Source organism: Plutella xylostella, chromosome 7, assembly GCF_932276165.1.
Source record: "Plutella xylostella chromosome 7, ilPluXylo3.1, whole genome shotgun sequence".
In the NCBI taxonomy this organism is placed as follows: Eukaryota; Metazoa; Arthropoda; class Insecta; order Lepidoptera; family Plutellidae; genus Plutella; species Plutella xylostella.
Window position 1 is genome coordinate 4332098 of NC_063987.1, and position 27914 is coordinate 4360011.

At 36.2% G+C, this 27914-nt stretch overlaps 1 protein-coding gene across 1 annotated transcript in view; it reads right to left on the reverse strand.

Annotated features, from left to right (window-relative positions):
• Window positions 1–5967: 5967 nt before the first annotated feature.
• The window catches only part of LOC105383389 (facilitated trehalose transporter Tret1), a 31484-nt gene continuing 9537 nt past the window's right edge, over window positions 5968–27914 (reverse strand). Inside the window, exons 2-8 of the mRNA XM_011553428.3 lie at window positions 27057–27377; window positions 20813–20948; window positions 18287–18515; window positions 16028–16184; window positions 7301–7693; window positions 6730–7016; window positions 5968–6376 (exon numbers count right to left, since the gene is read on the reverse strand). Of these exons, the coding sequence (XP_011551730.2) occupies window positions 6064–6376; window positions 6730–7016; window positions 7301–7693; window positions 16028–16184; window positions 18287–18515; window positions 20813–20948; window positions 27057–27110 (1569 nt within the window). The 5' untranslated portion in view covers window positions 27111–27377 and the 3' untranslated portion in view covers window positions 5968–6063. The remainder of the gene's footprint in view (window positions 6377–6729; window positions 7017–7300; window positions 7694–16027; window positions 16185–18286; window positions 18516–20812; window positions 20949–27056; window positions 27378–27914) is intronic.

Sequence of the window (27914 nt, forward strand, 5' to 3'; positions counted from 1 at the left end):
AATGTATACAATGACGACAAGTTGTATTTAACTTATCATATACTATTCTCACTTTATATGCATGTATTTTATACTCACCTTTCATGGTGAACTTAAAACAAGTTTACTGTGTGGATTACTTATCTGCGGAAACGAAGTTATAACCAGAACTTACCTTGTATAGATTTCTATGACTCCTAAGAGTTTTCATTCTAGAATGTGTGAAGTAGTAGGAATCGTTACTTACTTCCTTATTTAAAACTGCAATCCCTAGCCAACTATTATCACTAAATCTGACATTTTGTTTTATTAATTTCTACGAGTGTATCATCGCCGTCATAACTTAATTTTTCTTCTTTTGGTTTCGATGCCCTCGATATAAAATATTAATTCATAATATGAAAGCTATTTCGCAATCTTAAAGTTATCTACAACATAAGTTATATTATTGCAAATTGTACAAAAAAGTATTATATGTATCTATTTATTATTTGGTCTCTAAATAATTTAAACATATTTCAAGGACTAGAAAAGCAAAATAAATACGTAGATTATGGTCTTTATTGTAGGCGAATGCAAATTCTGACTGAAGTCAAAGACCTTATCAGAAATAACCGGCCATGGCACAGAGATAAATGCAGATAGGTAATAATTGGGTAGGTACTATATACGTAAATTACGCTGTGATCATGCAATTTTAAATTATTGTTATTCTATGAATGGATAGGGTGCTAATCTTTTATGCAATTGAAATATATAAATAATATAAGTAAATTTGTTTATTTTACCAAGCAACTGTAAATTTTTTGAGTAGCCTTTTCAGTATTTTCTTGCTAATGAAAACGAAATAATTTCCAATAATGTGGAAGGTTTTCTTGGAAATTATTTACCAAGAATATCTTTCTCCAATAAAAACTTCAATGACCAAAATAAAAACCACGTGACACAATGGCGAATATATTTTTTCACAAATTTTGCCTATCTAAACCATTTTTGCAACACCCTATAGGTGGAACAAGTCTTTCTTGCTTTACGAGCTGTAGTTAAGACTATTACCATAAAAAGCGTTTTATTAGTTTAGTCTCGGAATCATTCTGATTAATCCCTCATAATTATAAGGGAGAAGACCAGACACCATTAAATATGAATTTGCCTAAGTTCAAGGAACCATGTAGTTAATACATGCACGAAATGTAATTAAGTATATTCAAAGAAAAATATTGCAATTTTACACATAAATTGACCAATCATTTCCCTACACACACCCCCCACCTGAACTGACAGACCCTAGTCTACATAACTCAGTTATGATCATAGATTTAGGTCTGAAAGTTATCTGGTAAAAAATCCGATACCGTAATGTCTGCATTTATTCCTCAGATAACAATTACGTATCAGACTATTAAAAAGTTAGCCCTAAATGCAAGGTTTTTGTATATCATCGACAAGGATATCTAAGTAGGTATACTATACTACACTAGTGAGTATGACTATAAGTCCTTCCACAGGCCGCTCCCGGCTCGTGTTACAGCTAAGTAGGCCGATCACCCTGTGGCTACTGTGTTACGGTATTAACACATTATGTGGTTACTAAGTGCTTTGTTCAAAATATAATTAGGTTAAGGTATACAAGGTACTTGCTACCGTTATCCTGTGATTGTTTTAACTGTGGTGGACAGAATAAGATCCTGCCGTAAATGCCAGTTTGATAGCTGGTGATGGTTCATGGTTCATCAACATTTTAGCACACATAATTTTTCATCTAACATTCTGAGGGCTAACAGTTTATGGGTCAATCGTCAGTAGATGAACTTATCCGTTTCTGATCCGTAGTACTTAGCTTAAAGTAATAAGAGAGAAGTTAAAATATAACTGTTGTGTAGTCCTCGATTGAAGACTGCCAACAGACAAAATCGAGGGATCAGGCCAACTTGACCCAAGACCTTGATGAGTGCGTTTGATAGTGATGTCCAAACTAAGGCGACAGCTGGCCGATGCTGATGAACCATCTTCTACATTTCGAAAATAAAGTACCTATATTTTTTATAAACGTATATTATTTAAATATTCATTTATTAATTAATTTATAAGTAATGTACACATCTATGTATTAACAAAAGCAAATTTAAAATGCAATTCATGCCATTGAACACCAAGAACTACCATAAAAACGTGCCATATAAAATGTTAATAACATAAAAACATTTGGTTCCTTATTCTGCAATCAAGAATGAGCGTAAAAGTACAGTAAAGTGAATGCACTGTTGCGACAGCGATGTTGGTTTGTTGATTACTCCCTGGCATTTTAAACCATTCGGAGGTGAGTTGATGGTAGGTTCAGTTTCCAAGGATACTTCGCTACCTACTGCCAACTATTGCCGTTCACTATAATAGTGATTGTCGAGGATTATACTATAGGGTAGTACTACGGTTATTATGTATGTAGGTACGGTCAGCTGCATAAGTTGTTCACTTCTGTACCTTGTCAAACTGAGGAACCGTCAATGCTTTAATCACTTTAATGTATGGATAGGCGGTTTGTTAGATGGACAAGGTTCAAAAGTGTATAGCTATGCAGCTGACTGTACGTGCGTGTAATAAGATGCATCCGACAAAGCAAACCTACAGCATTTATGCATTAATTTCTGAATGGACAGAGCGGAAGGCCGGTTCGTTCCTGATGTATCTATAAAAGGCAAAGTAGGTACCCAATTACATACGTATTTATATAAAGGTTCCTGTAACACAGAATACTGTACTTAGCATAGAATAAGTTGGTACATATTATTATAATACACTTCTTCAAATAAATAATAGTGTTAGCCATACTAGCCATGTTATCGTTTCTCCATTAAAATTGTATACCTACATATATATTTATTACGGCTTAACATACTGCTCACTCTCAGTTATTTTGCTCATGAATAAAAATACTTGCTGTTAATAAAATAAAAACTATAATTGATAAAATGATAACTATTTCTTTACTTTAGTAACAGTTTGTTCGTTGCAATAATCGTCACTAATGTCAGATCAAGAGAAAACGAACACGTTAGTTTAAAACCATGGTACCAAAACACTATACTTCAATGTTATTTCATTAGACTTCGCAATACAGCCCCAGCTAACATTTGATAAATAATAATAATAATATGTGGGGACATCTTCACACACGGCCATCCGACCCCAAGCTAGAGCCTGTGTTATGGGTATCGGACAGCTGATATATCTACGTGAAATGAAGTTTACGTTAATTGTTGGTAAGATCTTGAACATCAATAATGTTAATTGTCATTTAGGGAAGTACCTAATAGTACCTACCTACCTCAGTGGTTTCCTCGAAAAAAACAACCAAACCAAGAAAATGCCTAGTTATTAATAAAAAAACGTTTATGGATTTTGGCCATTAGACTGCTTTCAATTTTAATTAATTAGGTAAGTATACGAATTTTTTTATTATTACAGCTTCATCATCTCTCATTTGCGCATGGGCTCATGTTATGTATGTGAGTAAAGAATATGCGTTTAAAAATTATTTATCTATTAAAATACCTTCCCGAATATCATGAGACAGTTCTAATACAACAACACAATACAATCTAAATAACTTATTCTAAACTTAAGAAAAACTTAAAATACCTAACTGAGAAGGCAAGCAAAGAGAGGATGATTCAAAAAGATGTGCCTGTTAATAAATAACCGAAAACATAATGTGCATTGAAATGAGAATCTACCAGAGGATAATTTAAAATAAGGTGATTTGTAGGATCAAAGGTTGCCACTCCTCCATTGAAAAGGGTCTTCCGACCAATCTGGTGGGCAACTGCCTGACTGTTACAAGTGGGGATTCTGTATATGATTAGCTGTTATTATTTGATACCGCGGTCCTAGACTTGTAATTTGCTTTGACGCTTCCATGCCACCTGTCGGTCGTCCCTGCTATCTCTTCGCAGGATCTATATATCATGACTGCTATGCTTGCGCGTATTCATTGTAGATGTCGCCACTGTTGTTAGGGCCCCAACTAAAACCAAATAATGGGGAAGAAAACCAAGTGAAACTTTGGCAGCACCAGCGAGTGTGCCTTTTTGGTCCTGATCAATTACATTGTTGGGGAGAAAAAATGACGACTGAATCAACCAATTAGAACTGAGGAATTAGGCACAGTCACCGAAGGCGCCATCTGTTTTTAGTTTTTCTCCCCATTCAAAAGAACTGCCAAAGTTTTATCTGAATGGTGTCCGTTTTCCAGCCTCTAGTGGACTACTGCTCGGCGGCGCAGACGTGTCGCCACGACGGGCGGCCGGTCGCTGCGGCGAGCTGCAACGGCGCCAGGCGAACCTTTATGGACCTGTGCGACATGTACGAATTTAACTGCGATTATGGCAAACGTAAGTTTACGATGGTTTGGTTACTTATTATTCTTGAGCTAGGCTTGACATGGGAATGTTTTTATTTTTATTAACTTTTCATGTGTCCTAAACCCTGACCACTAGAGCGCCAGACCCTTCTCACGGTGTATCCGTGAGACTCGTGCGAGCTAGAGGCTCACTCTAGTTGACGAATAATGAACTTTCAGAATGCGGAGTGCCAGTTTTTTCACCGTTCCAATGAGTAAACGCAAATTTGTAAAGTGCCACCTAGCGGTAAACGCGATTAACGCGATGCACTAGCTCCGCGCCATACTCATTTGCGTCGAATCTCACTGCTCAACTATTTAGCAAACCCTACACTAGATCCTCTGAGCGCTGCTGTGCTCACCACCACTGTATCTCGTTGTGTTAAACGCCCCGATTGTATATATAATAATAATAATAACACGCACTCACGCCTTGTACTAATGTACTCCCTTGCGGGGTAGGCAGAGGTGCATTGCTGCACCCACTTTTCGCCAGAGGGTTATGTTAGTCCCAATGTAATAGGGGGCGGGCCTATTGCCATTTTACGGGCACATCCAAGACCCGAGAACAAATATCTGTGTTTAAACAAATATCTGCCCCAGCCGGGAATCGAACCCGGGACCATCGGCTCAGTAGTCGGGTCACTAACCACTACGCCATTCGGTCGCCAAGCTACGGTAGCCACTCCACTTCCTTCCACGATAACAGAGCTTACAACTTACCAACTAAACTGTATCGCAGAAAATAGCATTGGTTATTCTTATAATACTTACCTATGTCTCGGGCCTGACTTTGCCTTATTTACTATATCTCACATGCGTGCGTCTGCTATGTGCTATTTAGTTAGTTACATTATGTGCAATGTACCAGAAAACATCAAAATCAATAAATTTATTTATCGGAGTGCTGCCGAATATAAAAAAATATATAAATATAATAATAAATGTGGTCAAGCAATAACAGTCCTACTACCAGTAGCTACAGGTATCAAAACCAGGCATTTCTAAAAATAAAATTTATTTCATTTGCGCATTATCAGTATTTTACCGGTATCACCCATAAAGTACTTTAATTACCTATATACTTCTGGTTCTATATACGAGTACTATACCACAAAGTGGTGAAAAGTCCTCTCTAAACAGGAACATGACTTTTATGATGAATTGTTTTTTACTTACAGATTTCGAAGTGATTGACAAATGTGTGTGCGTTGAAGAAAACAACTGCGAGACTGAAAAAACAACGATATCCCAGACAGAGAAAACCTCTACAGTAAAACCTTCAAAGCCTCATTCAGAGGATAGAAAATGTTGCGATCGACCATGGCTGGATTGGAAACCAAAATGCAAGTAAATAAGATGCTTAGGTATGTAGACTGAATTTAAGAATGTTCCTAAAATTTGTAAACATATAGCTGGTAGCATAGACCTGCTGGTAGGAAGACAATATGTTTCTCATGTCATGATATTATGAAGAATTTCTGTGCAGATAATATTTTATAAGGTTCAAATTTAATGTCGTCAAGCGTTTTCATACTATGTAGAAACCAATTTGTTATTTAATTAGAGGTAATTTAAAATATCGTACAAAAGTATTTAAATATTTATTTTAAAACATCATATCTCTAACCTATAACAATATTACAAAAATACAAATTATTATAAAAATAAGTAAGTATACCAATTTATTTGACTAGCATAGGTTCGGTAGCTCCTGTGCTCAAACCTTTCTTCTTCCTGAAGGCATTGATTAGGAAGTCATCGGCAAATATTCTGTGTTCTCCTTGGTAGAACGTTTCGATTTCTAGCAGGGATTTATTCTCTGTTTCTGGCAAGAAAAAGTAAAGATAGATGGTGCCGAAAAGGCCAAAGATTGAGTAAATGCCGAAAGTGCCGGAGATGTGGAATAAGGCTTCGATGTTGTAGTTGCTTTTGGCTGCGAGGAATGAGATGACGTAGCTGAAGGCCGCTGCAAGGCTTGTAGCGATGCCACGGCTCCTGAAAGACGAGGAGAAGATATAAAGTTCATTGGTATCCTAATTAAGAAATAGGTACCTAGTCAAAAACAACCCCACACTTTACGAGATCTGAATAGAGATTACTGGTATGAGTGTTTGTTGGTCACTAATAAAAGTGTAAAGAAACTGGTTTTGCCACTGCCTTTATAGCCCTTGTTGAGTTAAGGCTCTTCAATTATTGTAAAGATCTGGAGCATGTGAGGAAGGCCGAGGTCTTATAGTGATAATATGCTCCTTGGTGCAAGGAAGTTTGTTGATCTTGATAATAAATTATCTTAGTACATCTAAACTGTAACTGTACTATATCTAACTTCCCATCTTGTCAACACTAACCTGAATGGGAACACCTCAGACAGCAGCACCCAAGGGATCCCCAAGCTGGTGAAGCAGACGAGCATCATGAACAAGACCACCGGCAGGATCCCCGTCTGCTCAGGGAAGGTGTGAGCCTCGTAGGAGAACACTTCGGGTCCCAAGTTGTTCCCGGCGTAGACGCTGATGGCCAGACTGCAGCACGAGGTCAGGAGCATAGAGGATATCACCAGCTTCCGCTTCCCCATGAACTTGACTATGGCTGCGGACAGCAGGTTCATGACTATGAATACGGCGCCGACCATGACCTGGAATGATTTAAGGATTTGGTTAGTATAAAGTAGATGGGAGAATTGAGTAATATCGAGCCAGAAAGGGCGATTTTTTTACGACTTGTACATTCAAGCCCTAACAACGAATATCTGCCTCTAAGGACCATCAACAATCAGAGTTACTTACTAATCACTGCGTCAAATTTATTTTTAACTCTCATTTCACAAAAGGGCCTTAGTATAGTTTTAAGGATACTTATAAAGTAATGAAAAACTTGGAGTAAACATGGCGTTTGATATTTTGTCAAATATGTACTCACCACAATAGCCTTGGCATCATACTTCATCCCTAGAGCCTTGCACACGTTCACCATGTTAGGCCTAATCGGCAGCAGACCGCTCATGGTGTAGAACAGGAAGTACGCCATCACCAGCGCAAACGGCCTTAAGGTTTCCTTTGCCAGCAAAATGTGCTTGATGTTCAGCATCATCCTCTTGAACATTGGTGCTTCTGAGTGCTGGCAGGGGTTGATCGTGGGTTTGCCGTTCTTGGCACAGATGACGCATCGTTGCAGCATCTCGTTGTATTGGACCAAGTGTTCGAATTCTTCTTTAACGTCTTCAGGCTTGGACCAGCCTCGGAGCTGGCAGAGGGACCTGAGAGCCTCTTTTTGGCGGCCCTTCGATAGCAGCCATATAGGTGTCTCTGGGACCTGAAAAAATATAAAAAGGTATTTTAGGATGCATTTGATGTTTATTTTTTATTATAGGATCGGGTAGAATAGATAGTTATAAATCCCCAACGGAAAAAGAGGGACATAAATATAACATGTCTGTGTATCGTGTATGTGTGTATCTGTCAAACGGCTGTTCCAGTTTTCGTTTTGTTTCATTTGGTTGATAGGTAAAGTTACTCCGAGTGTGTATTAGACATGTTTCATGAAAATTGGTTTAACCGATTTATGTCTCAGTAATTTTTTATGTATTTTCGCCTAAGTATTTCAATAGACTGGGATTATGATTGTTATTTAATTCTTCTGAATTAACCCATGCAAATCGGTGTCAAAGTTAGCAGTATCATATTTTGCAATATGTAAGTAATCCAATATTATTGCATTTCCATCTAACACAGTATACGAGTAAATGTTTTAGAAATACCTGTGTTTACTCAAACGTAAACATTTTAATGTAGGTCAGTGTCTTTGTCACAATACAACACAATGTTATTCAAGTATATTATATTTATGTTAGTTGAGGGTAATGAAGAAAATATTTACAAAGCTTATTGCTTAGGGCCTAGCTACTTGTTAAAGATAACTTAACCCTTGCCGATAACTTGACCAAAATGATCCATGTTATTGAACTTTATACCATTAACTTAAGGACGAAAACCACTGAAAATTTTTAAGGAAGGCATCAGCCATATTAAGCGTTAACATATTTTAATACAGTTAAATCCTGTGTAATCCATATAATAGGAAAAGTTTATAATTAATCTTGATAATAGTTATTTTCATGAATTTTGTTTGTTTGTTTGTTTTTTTTTTTTTTTTTTTTTCGCCAGGTGGCGCTGTTAAGTAAACATTGGAATAAATTTGCTCCGTAAACTTTAATTGTTATTATCACCCCAAGTGCAGAAAAACAATATTTTCTCAGTTAATAGTGATTGTCTACATGTCCAGTAAATGTGAAAGTGTTATCTCCCTAAATGAGAATAAAATAAGACTTTTATTTAATAATTAAAAATACTAAGTGAATATCTACACCGCCTTACGAAACTATACGTTTGTGCCGTTAATCAATAAACTCATAAACTAACGGTGTTATCATAATCCGAAAATAAGTGTTTTTAGTGATAAAAAGTGGAAAATATCTATTTTATAATATCAAACGCCTGTGTTCAAAGGGCAAAGTCCACTAACTGACTTTTACCTGCTTTATGTGAATACTGATCTCATAATTCAACTAAGCGATCACAAGTAGCGGTGGCCGAACGGCTAAGGTGTCTACTCCTCTGCGCCACAGGCCGCGGGTTCGATCCTGGACTTAGTGATTCTTTTTTAAGTTTATTTGTGAATCGATAATAAAAATATAAATCATGGACACTAGTAGACAGTTTGTCACACAACGGAACCGAAAAAGAAACAAATCATATGAAACATTACCCGACGTAGACTTAAACAGTACGTTCCTATCTACTCAATCCGACCAGGCAAACAGTCTGCCAGACTTATCGACACTACATTCCGAACAAATGAATGATTTATCAGAACAGGTTGCAAGCTTAAAGATTGAACTGGAAAGCGCACACGAAGAAATTAACAAACTTCTGACGGAAAATAGTATCTTACAGAAAAAGAATACAGATCTTGAAATAAAAAATAGCAACTTAATAAATGTATGTAGTAGCAGCGGCAAAAAAAGGAAACAAAACCTGAACATATCAAGGACTCCCATGAATCTAAAGAAAATTAATCTCAACGATTCCTTAAACGAAACAACAAATAAGGCAATGGTTGGAGATAAATTCACTCAGACTACACCACAAAAGAAAGAAAAGTCCATATTATGTACTGAGGAAATGCATCACAGCACCAATACCGAACGCCGGAAAATATGGATATTTGGCAGCCAGCAATGCGTCGGACTAGCTTCTGAATTGATACAATCGAGGGATTCTACTCCACACGTAAATTATGAAGTAGAAGCGCAAACAAAGCCCAATGCAAATTCCGAAGAAATTCTCAAAGGAATACAAAATGCAAAATTTAAGGAGGATGATAAAATAGTTTTAAGTTTAGGTGAAAATGATTGTAATCCAATAATGATTCTATCAGTTTTATGTACCATTTTGATGCAATTTAGGGACATGAATATATTTGTGCTAAGTGCTATTCATAGTAATTTCCTAAATGAACCAAAGCTGAATAGTGAAATAAAAAGAGTATGCTCGAATTTCCCAAAAAGCCATTTTATTGAATATGATAAACTGAATCGAATGAGTATGTCAAAAACAATGCTATTGAAATATCAGTGTAAGGTAATAAACTTTAAAATTGATTGTACTGATTATAACGAAAAGTTTATTACAAAAGATAATAAGGAAACAGTAAACGGAAAAAATAAAAAAACCTTAAATAAAAGTGAAATCCAAACAAACCAGAAAAAAGACAAAAGTCTAAAGGGTACTATCCCGTACTATTTTAAACAAATTTCAAAAGGTCAAACAAATAAGGTGATTCCCCCGCGTACTTCTAACACACAAGGAAAAGTACCATATTACTACTGTTTTTCAGCTGGTAAATCAGTAAACAAACGTACTTTTGCTGACACTACGGCCACACAAAGAAAGGATAATCTTTTTCGATCGTAATTTAATGTATATATTTCACCAAAACATCGCGGGATTTTTAAGTAAACAAGATAACTTGGAGATCGCTATAAACGAATTTCAAGAGAGAGGTGAACAAATTGACGTCATTTGTCTCACAGAAACCTTTATTAAAACAGGAAATGAAAAAAATTTTCGATTAAAGAATTTTGTCTTGGCATCTTCGTTTTCTAGGATTGGCAAAAATCGTGGAGGGGTGTTTATTTTATGTCGTAATTACATTCAAACAAAAGAAATATCGCTACCACAAAATTTACAGGTGCCGTATGTTTTTGAATGCTGTGCGGTAGAAATTCCACAGCACAAACTTGTTATTGTCGGTATCTATCGCATACCAAAATCTGATAAATTACTTTTTCTAAATAAATTGGAGTTACTACTATGTATATCATTTGCGAGGTAAATTTAAGAATAATAAAGTTGTGATACTAGGAGACTTTAACATAAATACATTGCTTGAGACACCAACAGTAGTTAAATATAAAAGCATTTTAGAACCATATAAATTAAAGTTACATATAAATGAACCGACAAGACGGAATTCATGCATTGACCATATCATTAGCAATGTTAGTGATGGCCAGGGGTCAATACATCACCTAGGACTATCAGATCATGAGACAGCACAAGTTCTAAAAATCTCAGTTGATAATTCCTTAAAACCTGTAACTAAATGGTTTCAAAATGCAAGGGACTACAGTCAGGAAAATATCTTGAAGATGCAGACATGCTTGAAAGAAATGACCTGGACTGACGTTTTTGAAATAAAAGAACCAGATGAAGCTTTTAACAAATTTTATGACGAGTTATTGTGTTTATATAACTTGTGCTTCCCAATAATTAGAATTACTAAAAAAAATGAAGCAAACAATAAATTAAAATGGTTAACAAAAGGAATACGGAAGTCGTGTAGTACAAAAAGGTATCTTAGGTTTAAATATTATACTGAAAAAACACTACAGAGTAAAATTACATACAGGAATTATAGTAAACTTTTAAAAAAGTGTATAGATTCATCTAAACGTAAACAAACTAAAGATTACATAGACAATTCAAAAAATAAGTGTAAAGCATCGTGGTCAATAATAAATAACAATGATAACAACTCGACATCCAAAAATAGAATTTCAAAGATTAAAATTGACCACACTACAATTGAGGATCCTTTAAAAATTGCTGAAGCGTTTAATAATTTTTTCATCAACTCAGATAACACGAATGAAACATACGAAAGAACACTTGATTGTATTAAATCTTCGGAATCAAGCATCTTTCTTGCACCCTCAGATGAAAATGAAATAGTTAAAATTATACTTTCACTTAAAAATACAAATGCTACAGGTGACGACAACATAACAACTAAAATTTTAAAAACATGTGCAAAGCAGCTGGCAACAGTCCTTCAATATTTGATTAATATTTCATTTACAGAAGGGAAATTTCCAACGAAATTAAAAATTTCAATTGTCAAACCGTTTCACAAGAAAGGTGACAAGGAAGATATGGGAAAATATCGCCCCATTACGTTAATATCGGTGCTTTCTAAAATATACGAAAGAGTAATGCACAAACGAATAACCAGTTTTTTAACGAGATTTAATTTATTAGTAAAAGAACAAAACGGATTTCAGAAAGGCAAATCGACCTCCTTGGCATGTTTTAACTTAGTCAAACAAATAACCGAAACTGTTGATAAAGGAATACCCACAATAACAGTATTTTTTGATATGACAAAGGCTTTTGACTTTGTTAGCCATAAAACCCTTCTGGGTAAATGTGAAATTATGGCCTAAGAGGCCCAGCAAATAACTGGATTAAATCATACCTCACAGGACGTTATCAATGTGTAGAGATAAGTAAACTCAATGACAAACATGAACTTGTTGCTTATAGATCTTCTCTTAAAGAAAATAAATTGGGAGTTCCTCAAGGCAGTGTCCTAGGACCTCTGCTATTTTTAATCTATATTAATGACCTTCCCAAAGTAACTTCATGTAAATGTACATTGTTCGCAGATGACATATCGATTGTCATACAAGATGATGGTAAAAATAACTTTGAACGAAAGGTAAACGGTACTATAGGAAATGTTATTCACTGGCTTAAAAATAATAATCTGTGCGTAAATATTGATAAGACCACATATATGCACTTCTTTAACAGGAAAGGTCCCACAGAGGAAATAAATATAAATTATGAAAACCAAACTGTAAAACCTTCGAAGGTAACAAAATTTTTAGGACTTACAATAGATCAAAATTTATCATGGAAACATCATATTGAGTATGTCATTGGTAAAATCAATAGATTTACATACGCACTGTATAGGCTAACAAAAATCTCAGGTAAACAAACAGCACTAATGGCTTATCATGGCTACGTAGCATCAGCTTTGCATTATGGAATTGTGGTATGGGGAAATTGTGTAAATATTAATGATCTTTTTATTATGCAAAAATAAACCGGCCAAGTGCGAGTCGGGCTCGCGCACAAAGGGTTCCGTAGTAAGCACAATAACTTAACCAAAATTACAGTTAAATCAACCTATCTCAAAAACTATAAGAGATACTTTGATCAAACCAAAAATCGTTGAAAGAGTTAATTAGCATGCATCACCTCTATTTTTTTTTTAATTTTATACCCCGTAGTTATAAAAATAGAGGGGGGGGGACATACTTTTTACGACTTTGAGAGCTGATATCTCAAAAACCGTTCACTTTAAGAAAAATGTTTTTTAGAAAACTTTATATCATTTTAAAAGACCTTTCCATTGATACCCCACACGGGTATGTACATCGAAAAAAAAAATTTCATCCCTCAGTTACATGTATGGGGGGCCCCACCCCCAATTCTTTTTTTTACTATTTAGTGTCATATTTTTGTAGCGGTTTATACAACACATATTCCCATCAAATTTCATCACTGTAGTACTTATAGTTTCCGAGTAAATCGGCTGTGACAGACGGACAGACGGACAGACGGACAGACGGACATGACGAAACTATAAGGGTTCCGTTTTTGCCATTTTGGCTACGGAACCCTAAAAATGTATCAGAGCAATGTGTGACATCAGCCAAATGGTATCATGTAGGAACTATTTTAGAGAATTATCGCTTTTGACGTTACCTTGTATATATATTTATGAAATTTGTATTTTTGTGAAACAAAATACTGATCTCTTCACAAAAAAGGGTGACTTATTAACTTTTCACACTAGATACCCAAGGCAACTAGTTCTGCCAAGTTTTAAAACAGCAAAAGCACAAAATAATTGTTATATGATGGCAGTCCGTATATACAATAAGCTTCCAGAAATTATTAAAGATTTACCGCTTAATCAATTTAAATATAGGTTAAAAAAATGGCCATTTATGGAATGTTTTTATAGTACCAAAGAATATTTTGAATTTAAATGATTACTTAATACAATAGGAAATTTTGCAATGCACTAAATTTGTAATTTGAATTATTTTATTTTTTAATCATCAATATATGTAATAATTATTATGAGTAAACAGATAATTTAATTTATTGTAATTTTATTGGGTCTAGAATTTTATTAGTTTCAATTTATTGTATTTTGCTAAATTTCATTAATATATTTTTATTGGCCTAAATATTTGCATGCCTGTAAGGTGAAATGTGCTGAACTGATTATAAAATGTAACATCATATGTATGAACCACATTTGACGCAAATAAATGTCTTTGTCTTTGTCTTTGTCTTTGAATTTTGAAACCGCAAATAGGAAGTTGCTGTTTGCAATGATGTATAATTATATTTGCAAGTTAGTACATACGGGCATATAATCTATTCAAGCGATAAGTAGCTTTTTAATGATGCAAGGAAACAAGTTATCAGGTAGGCTGCAGGCTATACACACGTATTCTGCTTAGCGAAATATTTCCAATGCGATTATAAAACGTTACACGAGACAACAGCTAGAGCTGCATGCGGAGTACGAGGTTTTACGTCGCGTCGTTCGAGTAGTGGCGAAAAAGCGTGAATTTGTATGGTGCGGGAAAGTCTCCACCTAGATGACCTAAAGTACCTAGAGTTACTGTCGCGGCACTAACTCCGCTCTATGCAAATTTGTGTCGATTGTCACTGCTTGATCGGTTATGAAAAACCTACACTAGGCCATGAACCGCAAAGTCAAGCTGACTAAATATTACTCGTCTTGATCTGACCTGCCGACAAGAATTACAGCTGTATAGAATACTGGTAACTATATTATTATCCTACTTAATTACAATTAAACTTAACTTTCGTTTCATCACCTTCGTCAGAATCTGACTAAAGCGGTGGTAAAAATTACTAGTCCAACTTTAGACTTGCTAAATTACTAGTCTAACTTTGGAATTGCTTTGTTTTTCAGAATATAGATCGTGATTATGGTTATATAACTAGCGGTGCGTTCGTGGGTCGGTATGTAAGCTTCTTCCTAGACATGTCAAACTCCAATGCTAACAACTTTTTGTATCAAATGTGTTATATAAGTTCCAGGAATGGCACTGTGTATTCATATATTTTTGCCTACGTAACACTTTATTGCATTTATTTACCGTTTAGTTTTATTATCGGAGCGGAAACTGACATAGGAAAAAAACCTTTCATGTCATTGAATGATTCGCAGTCAACTTTCTTACCTGGTTTTTATTTAATTTAATTGGCAGGTGTTAAATAAGTTTTATAATGAGTTTGTGGAATTTTTATGCTTTAATTCGATACAGGTGAATGACTATATACTGCTCAAAAGCTCTATACTAGGTTTATGAGGGTAATAAATAATCGCTGATATCTCGTACATAGGTGCGTATTAGCCATGACAGTTTAATTACGCAAAAACTCGGTCTTTGCTCTCCATAATTACATTATTATGTGCAAACATGCATACTTAAACACCTCCCAGAGTGGTAGCCAAGAGATTATTAGTCTCTACTTGAAACGTAATTATTTTCAAGATCTAACTTCTTTCACTTCTGCCAATGATGAGTATCCGGTACAGGAATAAATATGGAAATAGTCATAGATCTCCATATATTATTTATTCAAAAGCTGAAGACAGAAATCTTCAACCAGTGCTTAAGTGCTTAGAACCAGAAAAATATACCAAAGCCATTCTTACATAAGTACATTAATTTGGACAGTAGACCTAACCCTGCTACAGGGTCCCGAATCGTGAATCATGACACTCCAGTCTAGTGACCTACCATCACACGTGGGCAGCACGAGGAACACGCCCGTGGACGTGAAGCATGATGTCCTCCTAGCCGAATTTCGACCACGGCGGCCAATCTCAATTGAGATCAGCCATCTACGCAGGAGTAGATTATAGTGCCCCAGTGTGTGCGCAGTACCCAGGAGCACTCTCTATTCCATCACTCTCATAGCCCAATGGGATGGATTGACCGACACGACTGGAGAGAGCTAGGCGCAGGACCGACTGCTTTACATGTCCATCCGACCGCATGGATCGTTTCACTGTTTCGGACATCAGGTGATCAGCCTTCATGTCCTAACCAAACTTAGAACCACAATTTAGAAACACAAATTGATGGTCCCACCCGGGAATCGAACCCGGGACCTCTGGGTCGTGAAACGAAGCTTCTACCACTAGACCACAGAGGCATGATACTCCAGTGTAGTGACCTACCAGAGTGACGAGCGCCATGCTGGTGAGCGGCACGGCGAGCGACACGAGCGCGGCGCTGCGCCACGGCAGCACCGTGCCCAGAAGGTAGGCGAGGAACACGCCCGTGGACGTGAAGCAGTTCGTCAGCGTCGTGAGGATGCCGCGGACTGATGGGTCGCTGTGGAGACAGGGGAAAAGGGGTTGAAGACAAATGGTTGGTTCGTGACGTGAGTGGGTTAAACAATACAGAAGTTGGTCAAGGTGGTCATTCATTCATGATGATGCGACGGTTGGGTCAGTTAAATAAGGTGGTACTAAAACAGTTGTTGGTCAGGGTTGTGATGCCATGAACTGATGAGTCGCTGTGGCGATACGGGATAGGGGGGTACACAGACAGGCGGTTGGTAGACATATTGGATCGAGTGGAGATAGGTGAAAAAGGTTACGGAAATGTAGCCAACTGCTCTGTCAGGGTTTCAAGATGCCAAGGGCTGATAGGTCGGTGCAGAGATATTTAGGAGGGGGTTTGTAAAACCATTGGCTATAGGGTCGTGATGTAACGGTAGTTAAAGAATATAGCAATTTGACCGGGTTGTTATGATGTTGCTGTTGAGTAAGTTAAGCGGACGCTCAATTTATTTCATCCAGTTCAGGACCAACCAATGTATTACTGCACGGGTGTTCTCTAAAGAATGTGGTGTACATTAGGTATATAAGATGATGAATTGAACTCTCAGAATTTGTTCTGAGAAATTTGTTGGTTAGTTTTTGTTTGGTCCGTGATCATGATTAGTGAGCATATTTATTTCGTTTGGGAAGGCATCTGACAGGTACCCCAAAAGATAAAATAAACACTACAAGGGTTTTATGGGTATGCTGTACACACTGTAGCTTAAAAGTGGCATAAAAAATACTCAGTGCTTTCAGAAGGCTCATTAATCTCATCAAATCAGCGAAAATATCTACAGATTAGGGCTATATCTACTATATCTACAGATTGATGTTTTTCAAAGGCTTTTAGACCGGCGCGGCTACAATGACAGGCTTGCAAGTGGCGACAGAAAATAGAGTTTTTTTTTCTAAGATCTGAACAACACACTACAAAACCAATGCTATATTTTTTATATCAAAAAAATATTAACATTGTTTTTGTAGCGTTTTATATAATAATAATCTTTTTTACGTCCACCTTGATGCTATTAAAACAGATGTTTTAAATAAAGTTACGATTACAAAGTAAAAGATGTATCGTTAACATGTATGTATTCTCAAGTATTTTCTCTTAGAACCTACGATTATAAAGATAATAATTCTTCATTACGTTAGAATAATAAATCTTGGTGTAGGTACATACACTGGAGACAGCCTTAATTGGATTCTTGTGTAAAACAGATTATAGTGTACATACATTATGCAGGTACTCGATAAGAAAAACTTCTCATAAGTATCTAACATCGGCATGGTAGTATTACTTCAAAGGGACATACTTCATCAGTTTTGCATTTTTTCCGTTTCAGAAAGCCTTTATGTGATGCCTAAAACAATAATAATGGAGACCTATAAAACTGATAACATCTCAGAACCTGTACATCTACAATCTAGATTATTACGTAATTAAGTATCCTTAGTTCATTGTACTCATAAAAAACTGCATTGCGCTACGGCTCGCGACCTATCACGTCACTTGATTACACAAATGTTAAATACCTAATTAAAAAAAACATTGGATTCCTTGTCTGACCAATGAGCTTAAGCATTTATGCATTTTTTGTTATAATTATTTTACCGAGTTTAAATTACAATTTAATTTAGCCTGTTACTTAATTACTTAACTAAGTAGATCAATCATCGCTAGTCAAAAGCCGCTATCCCCTAGCTAGGGTCGCATTAGGGTTGGGTAGTAATAAAATATCACATAATACATAGGTATTATTATTAAAAAACGGTCACTATAGTTTGTTACCGCGACTGCGCTATTGAAAAAGTCCTTTTTGCCAACCCAAAAGGCTGCATATATCTAGCCGGGGATTTGCAAGCGAGATGTTTTTTCTAACACCTCTTGTAGTCTAGTCTTTCGCCCAGCGGCGGCTACACGGGTTCGTTATCGACGTCGATAAACTCTTAATAATCACAGCATCGTATTTATGGCTAATCGCGATATAGTGACATCTGCTATCAACGAAGCCGTGTAACGGCAGCACAGCTACGTATTCCGGAGGCTTGTATACTGGTCCTTTTCTGAATTACTGAAAAATAACAACATTCCTTCAACCAACTCACCTAACTTCCCCAACGTAAGTGACGGACGGCGCCTCCATAATCCCCGTGCCGATGCCCAGCAGCGCATTGGCCAGGAACAGCGAGGGCACGTTCCACGAGTAGTACATCATCAGCCAGGCCACCAGGTGCGGCAGGTTCACGATGAACAGCGCCTTGCGACGCCCGAAGTAGTCCAGGATCGGCCCGGAGAAGATGCTGCCGAGCGGCTGGCACATGAAGGCCATGCTACCTGGAATGGGAGGGAGTTTTTGTAAACCCTTTATTTTATTTTAGTTTCTAATTTGCTGTGCCCGACAGGGTCCATAAAGTTCCTAATTTAATGTATTGAACACCTGTAAAACTTACTATGTATGCAATAAAAGATTGAGTATTGAGTTGTTGTTATAATACGCCCCAGTTTCACCACACTCTGTTAGATTATAACAAGGGATTAGGTGTTGACTTTTGACACATCTGTAAAGAATTTAATATGGAGATGACGTGTAATTAATTACATTACAATGTAGCAGGGGTGTTAATGATCTAGCAGGCTATGGTGAAACTAGGCACAGAACAGTAAAGATGGTTTACGATTGTTCGGGATACCATGGTCCGGCGATGAAAGAACCACTACAAAATAATAAGCTTATTTTCATAAAGCAAGAATGTTAAGTGGTGGTGTATTTTTTAAATAGAGTACTGTATAAATAAAGTTTACTTATTGAAAAAGTTTTTAAGTTACAAAATGCGATCAAGCAATATTCAGGTTTAGTAAATCCTCATAGAATAAAGCCGTGCTACTTATTGAGGAATTTATAATCGTATGGTTTCATGCTGTTCATTGATTTTCGGTCGAAAGCCCAGTTGGTAAACTGCAGCTTTAAATTTTTGACAATGCTCAATTTGGCTATATTTACTGCAAGTTTAATTCATTAAATTTAGAGTGTTTTTTCTATTAAAATTACCAAAAAAGTAAGGTAAGAACAATTATAATAGAGATAAATAGATAACATTCACAATTATTAATGACCCTGACCCTGAAAATACTAATCCCTTATCATCGGTTTATCCAGACATATAACATTTATTACAGGTTAATAATAGTTCATGTAGTATTACTATGAATCCTTTGTTTGTTATCTTAATGAAAGTGATAACGAAGAGCTGTTTTCTGAGGTTATGTTTCTTTCAATGATGTTATGCACAGTATACCTACTTATTTATCGTGTACAGTAAAATTTATTATGCACTTACCAGATAAGTCTAGATTCTAGACTTCTGCTATCTCGTGGGTGTGGTCAGAAGTGGTTGTCAGTAACATATTGATGCAATTATTTCAGTATCAAGGCTACCTAGTAGGTAACTATTTGACATTATTTCATCATCAACAGTAAAAAACGTACACTGCTAGTTAGGCGGACTCTAGATCTACAATATATTGCACAATTTTCAATATTGCGCAATATAATTGATCTTCTAGGGTCTGCCTTAGGCCACAACATTGTGTCCTAGGGCTAGCTCATCGAACCACTATCTAACTACTGGAGAACTCGTTTCTTTTTTCCTACTATAGGTTCACATATTTTACTACTGACTAAATAGTACCTATAATATTATTATGGCTTTTGCTCTAAATGGAGAAGGCAGTGTATGTTGTTCTTGCTAGGCATTTCCTGTCATTATTTGTCGCTCAAAAAAGAGAGCTTTTTTAACCAGATAATTTTGCCCATTACTTTAATATTGTGATAATTGCAGTCAAATTCTACTCTTACGACAATCGAATCAAGGTCGATATAAAAAGCGAAACCTGCATAAGACTTACCTACCGTAGTGTATAAATTATAAATTAATAATATCTGTAATCAAAAACACTTAATGAATCGATCAATCAAATAGATACTTTACATAAACACATTAAAATGGTTCCAAATATTTGTCTGAGTGCAACATTTCTTCCTTGGTTGATAATTTTCTCGTTTGTCTAGTTTCGGATCCAAGGTCTACACGTGGATTCCATAATAAATCAGGCTCTATAATTAGGCTTTAGGTGTGTTCTACGGGTTATGTAATAGTAATTAATTATGTCGGTAGTAGGTAAATTTAGTACCGTCAGACGAAAAGTTATGTCGGATATCTTTGCTTTTCATTCACCCATATTTGTTGCGTGTTTTTTTTTTGAGATAGGTAATAATTTATTTAAAATTGTAATTGATCATGATGATGCAAGTAAAATGAGTGGGTGCGTCGACATGCAACATGGAGTGTAGTGTGAGCGTGATACATGGTCCGTGGCGGTGTGAAAAAAGCCTAGTAATTGATAATAGAGTAGAAATTGACGCTCTCTTTAGCACACGCCTTCAGCAGTTGACGGTTATTGGCCATATTGGCCGACATCTCTCTAACCACGAACGGCTATTTGCTCGTAACAACAACAACTATCGCACTACGGTCGGCTATTGGCTAATGACGCAAAGAGCTTCCGAACCACGGACGGTTGCTATTGGCTGTTAACACCGACAACTATTGGCTGATGACGTCGCCACCTACCGAACCACGAGGCCTGGTACTCGTTGATGGAGAGCCCCTCCGGCGCGTCCAGCACCTCGGGCAGCACCATCGTCACGAAGCTGATGCTCATGCCGAGGTCCACCAGCAAAAGGTCCAGCGCCAGGCATGCCACCACCTGCCAAATTATAGAATGGAATAGAATAGAATAAAATACTTATATCTTTATTGGTCACCACAAATTATTAAAACATACAAAAAATACTTATAAACTAGGAACAATTAACAATAGTCGGCCTTATCGCTAACAACGATCTCTTAATTATCATGTTATAATAAATGAATTGTTATATTTAAATATGTAATTATAATAACTAGGCCTAAAACCCTTCCTTCATTGGATGAAGACCCGAGATCCCGCAGTGGGGACGTGAGGGTTATGGGTAGTGATGAGGATAATGATGATGACGATGACGTATAATAATAAAAGGAGAATAGTTCGCAAGTTCTTGCAAAAAGACCAGCCATCTCAAACATAAACAACGTTAGAAAACGATGCTCACTTGGCCTAGGCCCGTGTGCAACAATCGGTTCTCAAAGAAAAAACCGAGCTGGAATAATTCAGAAACTACAATAATAATAATAAATCGTGAGGTCCATATTAAATATGAAATCAGTCAATCTAAAAGGGAAGCCAATTAGAATCGTGATCTATGGACAAGTGTCCAGGGAACTTCTCAAGAAAGACGCCTAGAAAGACGTCCCAAAATTTACTGAAACATGGGGACTACTAGGCGTGTCGTTGAGATTTAGGGCTCAGCAGTGTTAGTCTATAATGACGAAAACGAACGAATGAGAGCTTCCGCGTAACTGCACGTTTAATACAACGAGATACCTACAGTCCTCCGAAACTTAGTTTTTCGTCATAAAGAGTGCCCAGCTGGGCACGATTTGTAGAAGCGTTGTCAATCACTCAATTTCAAGTCTTCAAAGATACCGTCACAGTTGCGAGGTTATTTCCATAGAGCCAAGGTGTAACATCACTACCTCATGTTTCGTAACATCGACAAGGACTGGTGGCCCTTTGATTAATGTCACGGTATTTAATTAGATTATATTAAGCTCTATTTTGACTTTTATTACAGTTCATCTATGGCCTTAATTGCCTCATTGATTGGTCGATACAGTGACATACTTTTGCTATGGTACTTATAACATAAGGGTCTAAAGTAAAGCATACTATGGTTGTTAATTTAGTTTTTTTCTCATATGTATGCCGAGACTTCCAAAGCTTGCTACGACCGCAATTTTAGTACTTAATCAATAATCTAACGTAACTTATATGAATCTGACAGCTGTTTGGCAATAAAGCGACGCCGTTTATGGATCGTTGATTGCTAATATGTGTGCGATGGTGGTACCATAGAATATAAAGTATGGTGGTACGCAAGTAGGCTGGAGGCAAATGTCTACAAAATATTACCATAGTGCCTAACTACCACGATACGCAACGTAAACGGAGGTTCGAAAATCTTATAATCGTTGCACAGTACAGTAATAGATACTACAGAGACTACAAAATTATACGAGTACCTACTTATAGCCGAAATATTATAATAAGATAGGTACACAATAGTACTGTTGTGGAGACAGCTATAGCTACGAGCTGGTGCACCAATTGGTACAAATTGTTTGAAGAATTGTCGTTGACCCCTACATGTGACGTCTTCCATCAATTTATATTCAAGAACATGATTGATTCATACGGAGATTGTTATGTTGGAAATATGTATCTAAATATTCAACACGAGGGGAAATATTAAAAAATATTACATGCCTTATAATACTCTCTACCGAACACCCAGGATTAACTGGTTGGAGAATGCTATTGGTATTTAAAACCACCGTAAAACAGTCACTGTGGTGCGATTTTCCACGGCAAGTTGCTAAATTTACCTGCCTGATTGAATGTATTTAAATGTTCCCTGGCCACGGAACACATAATACTGCCTCGAGTACAGTGGAAAACTTCTCTAATGATTACAAATTCAACCCGTATTTCTGAGAAATTAAGGGCGATGCAATGCCAAAGAGTAGAGGTAACTTAGAGCCTCACTGTACTAATGGGGCCTATAGCTTAGACATTCCGACACAACCGCATTCAAGAGTTATCGCGAAATATCAACAGGTTTGTTTGTTTAGATTTCCTGACGCTCAATTTATCCCTACTGGTTCGGTATGGTCTGATAAGTAATTTAGAATCTGGACTAGTGAACAGTTTCCAGGGGTTAAGTGCTTTTCTTTACCGATCGAACAGTGAAAATCGAGATATATCGAGAGGCGAATCGTACATAATATCTCTAGGAGGTGACTCTCCTGCGCCATACAAATCGGCGTTTACCCGAACTGAGTAAAAACTCACTCTTCCTATGCAAACCATATCTATCGTAGCATTCGTATTTAGTAGGCTAAAGAGTGGAAATTAATCAGTGACCGACGCAACGCAGGTCAATGGTGAATGCTGGTCAACGTCACAAACTGCACTTAAGTGACACACATACTACATACCTACATTAAATTAACATCCTGTTGTCAACCAATCTATAAAAGTTATAAAACACCATAGGTATAGAGTGGAAATTTATCAGTGATCGACGCAACGTATTTCAATGGTGAATGTTAGTCAACGTCAGAAATTATTTTCTTGTTATCAACCGATCTAAAAAACGTAGTTTTTTTCTAAAGACGTCATTATGTACCTAGCTATTAAAATATTTTTTTAAGATTTCGACAACTTTTTAAATTAATAGGACTGGGTGTAAGGCAAGGACCTTGGAGTGGCCTTGTCGGTCGATTTTGTATCAATATAACAAACTTGCTTCTGTTTATTTAATTTAATAAGATAATCAAATGTTACGCAACACAGGATGCTGCTGAACTATATGGATCTCAAGAATTTTCCACAAATTATATTGATGTGTACTCACGAGCAATGAAAAAGTTCCAGTGACATGGAAGGCAATGGCAGGTGGCGAGTGTATTTATTTATTTACTTGGTAACTTTACTCCCATCGACTAGGTTTTCCAATGAGATTCACAGCGCTTTTCTTTCGTGAATATATTATCTATCAAAGTCGTAATGTAATCATAATTATCAAATATCTATATAAGTCAATATCTATCTATATGTCTAGAAAAAATATATCTTTCTGGGTCACATGCGCTCAGGGTTAGGGCACCCATGCAAATATTAATATAATATAAATATATGTACCTAGACTCTAGAGTCTGTTAGCTCTAGCGTTCTGATAAAATATATGCAATTATTTCCAGTGATTCCATGTAACCATAGGAATTATGCTGATGGCCAATGGAGATATATTGCTAAGATATTATGTAGTACTGCGTTAAATAAATGCACAAGATATGTAGGACTGCTAAGATTACTACCGTCCCGTCACATGGTCGGTAGGTTGGTTTTTTACAATCTAAAAATATACAAAGTGTTGCAAAAGTGATATACTAAGCTATATTTATTTATTATTTTATTTATTTATTTAATCCTTTATTGCACAAATATATAAATAAGTGTACAAAGGGTGGACTTAATGCTAAAAGCATTTTCTACCAGTCAACCCACAGGAAGTACAGGAGAAATTATGTTAAAGGTGTGTATAGACTAAAAGCTAAAAGCTCAGGGGTCATCCTAAACAAAACAACTTTCATTCAACAACTTTTTTAAATACATCATTCATTTGTTACTTTTTACTAAATAGAGAACTGAATTTTGTACAAAAGTTGTGCAGGATGACCCCTCAGCGACCCCCTTTACATCACTTTTGCAACCTGTACATTCTAAACCTAGCCACGCATTCGCATGATCTCTATGCTATGCATATTTTATAGTAGAGGCTGTTTTTTCAACAGGCAGATAATTATGTACAACTACTTCTAATCTCATAGGAAATTATATTGATCCTAATCCTAAATAATTATAAATGCGAAAGTAACTGTGTCTGTCTGTCTGTCTGTCTGTCTGTCTGTCTGTCTGTCTGTCTGTTACTCTTTCACGCCAAAACTACTGAACGGATATGAATGAAATTTGGTATACATACGGTCTAGACCCTGGGAAAGAACATAGGCTACTTTTTATCCCAGAATTCCCACGGGAAAACTTTTTAAAGCGAAGCGAAGTGCGCGGGAACAGCTATGCTGTATAAATTTACACTCACGGGCCATGGCCATTGCCCACTCACAAAAAGGCGACACCAAAAGACCCCAATTTTTTCTAACATTTAATTTAAAATTTGAACAAAATATGATTGTGTTTAGTTGGTAATATCCTGATGCTCCGTTAAATGTACTTAAATGTTGCAGAAGGCGTCATAAAGCTAGCTTTTCCCTTTAGGTACCTAAGGAGTAGTAAATGTGTGTTTTTCGCAGTGGAACCTTTTCATTGCCCGTGAGTGTATTAGACGCTTACTTGGGAGATACAGTGATTATAAAATGTATTCTAGCAACTACCTAAAAGCCTTATAGTTGTGATCAATGTAGTTTTCATAATAAACATATCAATGTAGTTTCATAAGGATGAACCTTGGTAGCTTAGTTTATTACAACATGCAGAAGATACATGCACAATAATAATGAGTGAATTAATCAATAATCATGTACTGCTCAACACTGGTTTAGTTGCGATACGAGAGTTAAATATATACGACATAATGTACAGTATACAGGATGATGCAAAAGTGGTATTGTGAGCCGAAAGGTGGTTTACTGAACAACTTTTTGTCGTAAGCTAGCGTTCCTATATTAATCGTTTTTCGAAAGGTAACTTGTACCCCAGGATCGACTATTTTACTTGTTTTTGGGACAACCCAGCACAGATTATTTATTAACAATTATCTCCCCCCGCTACACGGGTTCATTATGTACATCGATAAATTAGTGCAAGTTCCACCAATCACAGCGCCATATTTATGGCATATCGCGATATTCATCTACTTCGATAATTAACCCGTATAGCGGCAGCAGATGACTAGCCTACCCTAAGCAAAATTTAGACATAAATTGATGTCCCCAGTCGAGAATTAATCAGACTTTGGGTGTTGAAGCCAGATTTCTGTCAATAAATCGAAAAACATCTTTCGTCGTCTCTGTGTCTGTTGTTTCAAATCATAATTACAATAAAATGTAAAAACTCATCAAGTCGTCTACCGGTCTACGTGATTAAGGCATGGTCGTCAAAAAAACGACCTACATTAAAACTTAATTATCGAGTAGGCATTTTTAATAAGTTTCACAACAATTTTATAATTGAACTACTTAAAGAATTACGGATATGGTGCAAATTTGACGCAAAGTATCATTGTGAAAATGCTTAGAACGTATTTTTCATGGAAAGATGTTCAGCGGAAAAATTGAATATTCTTATTATTCTGTCACTATAATTTAAGCATAAGCATATAATTTAAGATCCTTCGTTCAACATAAATCAGATAAATAGCCGGAACTTTTTTTTATGAGTTGCCAGAAACCTCCCGTAAGCATGTTTTGTGTAAGATCTTTACCATAGCATTATCGATAAAGGCTGTTCCAAAATTAAAACTCAAAATAAGGTGGTCCAACTCGTCGTTTCAGATTACATGTGACCAACAAACATTAAATGCCTTATGGGATCACAAAAGGTATATATTATTTAACATACTTAACGACAAATAATTACGAAAAAAGTATTGTGATGAACCAGCCAACATTAAGTTCTGATATGTGTAAGGATACTTTTATAAAATGACGTGGACTCAGCTTATAATAACTCTGTGAAAGTATTTGCTCGGGGCATAGTTGTGTCAGTTGTGTGAGTCCCTTTCAGCTTTACATTAACACAATGGTACCGATTCCCGAGTTACGGAGATTATTTCTAATGCGAGATTTGGCCGAAAATACGTTAAATTGAGAAAATTAAAAATGGCATGTCTGACAATCTTGCGTCCACCGTTAAAATTTCTATGAGTTTGACGTTAAACTAGAGATTTGAAGCGGATATGTGAGGGGAGACTTTATACGGATTCTTGGGTTATGAGTTTTATCTTCAAACCTCCGGAATCGAGCTCCATGTTTGCAACAACCTGTTGTTGCTCAAATTAGCCAAAAATCTGAAAAAAAGCGTTGTACGGTCCGAGGTCGATGGAACAGATCGCCTATAATTTAGTTACAATTATGTGCAATAAAACGATTTAGTCTATTTATGGGTTCGGATAGATAAATCATTGAAAAAGCTTACCTGTGACGAAATGACTCTGGCACGACTGACGGGCTGGGGCGATGATGTAGTCATTTTGGAATCTAATAATTGTAAATCTTGTAAAATATATATTATTATTTTATATATTCACATACACATTTGCACCTCACGGTAATTCACTTCATTTTACTGAATCTAGATCAGTTTATTTATTTTGTTTTCTTAATGTTATCGCAGTTTTAAGGGTGAGTCTTTGCAAGTTATATTTGAAGATTAAAACACTCTGTTTTTCCTCTTTGCACTCTATCACAGTTCTTGCTTTTTGTTCGTAATTTTATGGTGAAGAAGTTTTTGGCCAACCTTAAAGTAAGATTAAGTAATGATTAGAAAGGTAGAGATTGGCAACCATGAGTCTAGCCCTTAATTTACAATAACAGGATAACAAGAGTGCATTACACAGCCATAAACTTTATAACTTGTTTACATAATTAACAAAATACAGTATTAGATGCTATTTACGTTGAAAATTCAAGGTAGTCTTGATATATATTTACTACTATGGGTAATCCTAACAAAAATACAATTATTAATTAGTAATTTTTAATACACTTTCGGTATTTAAAACACTTGTCTAACAGTCGCGGTTGTATTATCTAACTAAGAGTGGATTCGTCCAAACATCACGTTACACGAGAATAACTATACCGGAATTAAAATTACACGCGAGTAAATATCTAGGATAAGTACATTTGCATTCTACCAAGTTATACCATGATTAAATTGAATGAATGAGGAACGAAACTGTAATGCAACTAAAATAAAAATAGCTGCGTTTCAAAGCATGCAATAGAAATGACATGCCAACTTAGTTTGAATGGATTATAAAAGTATGAAATT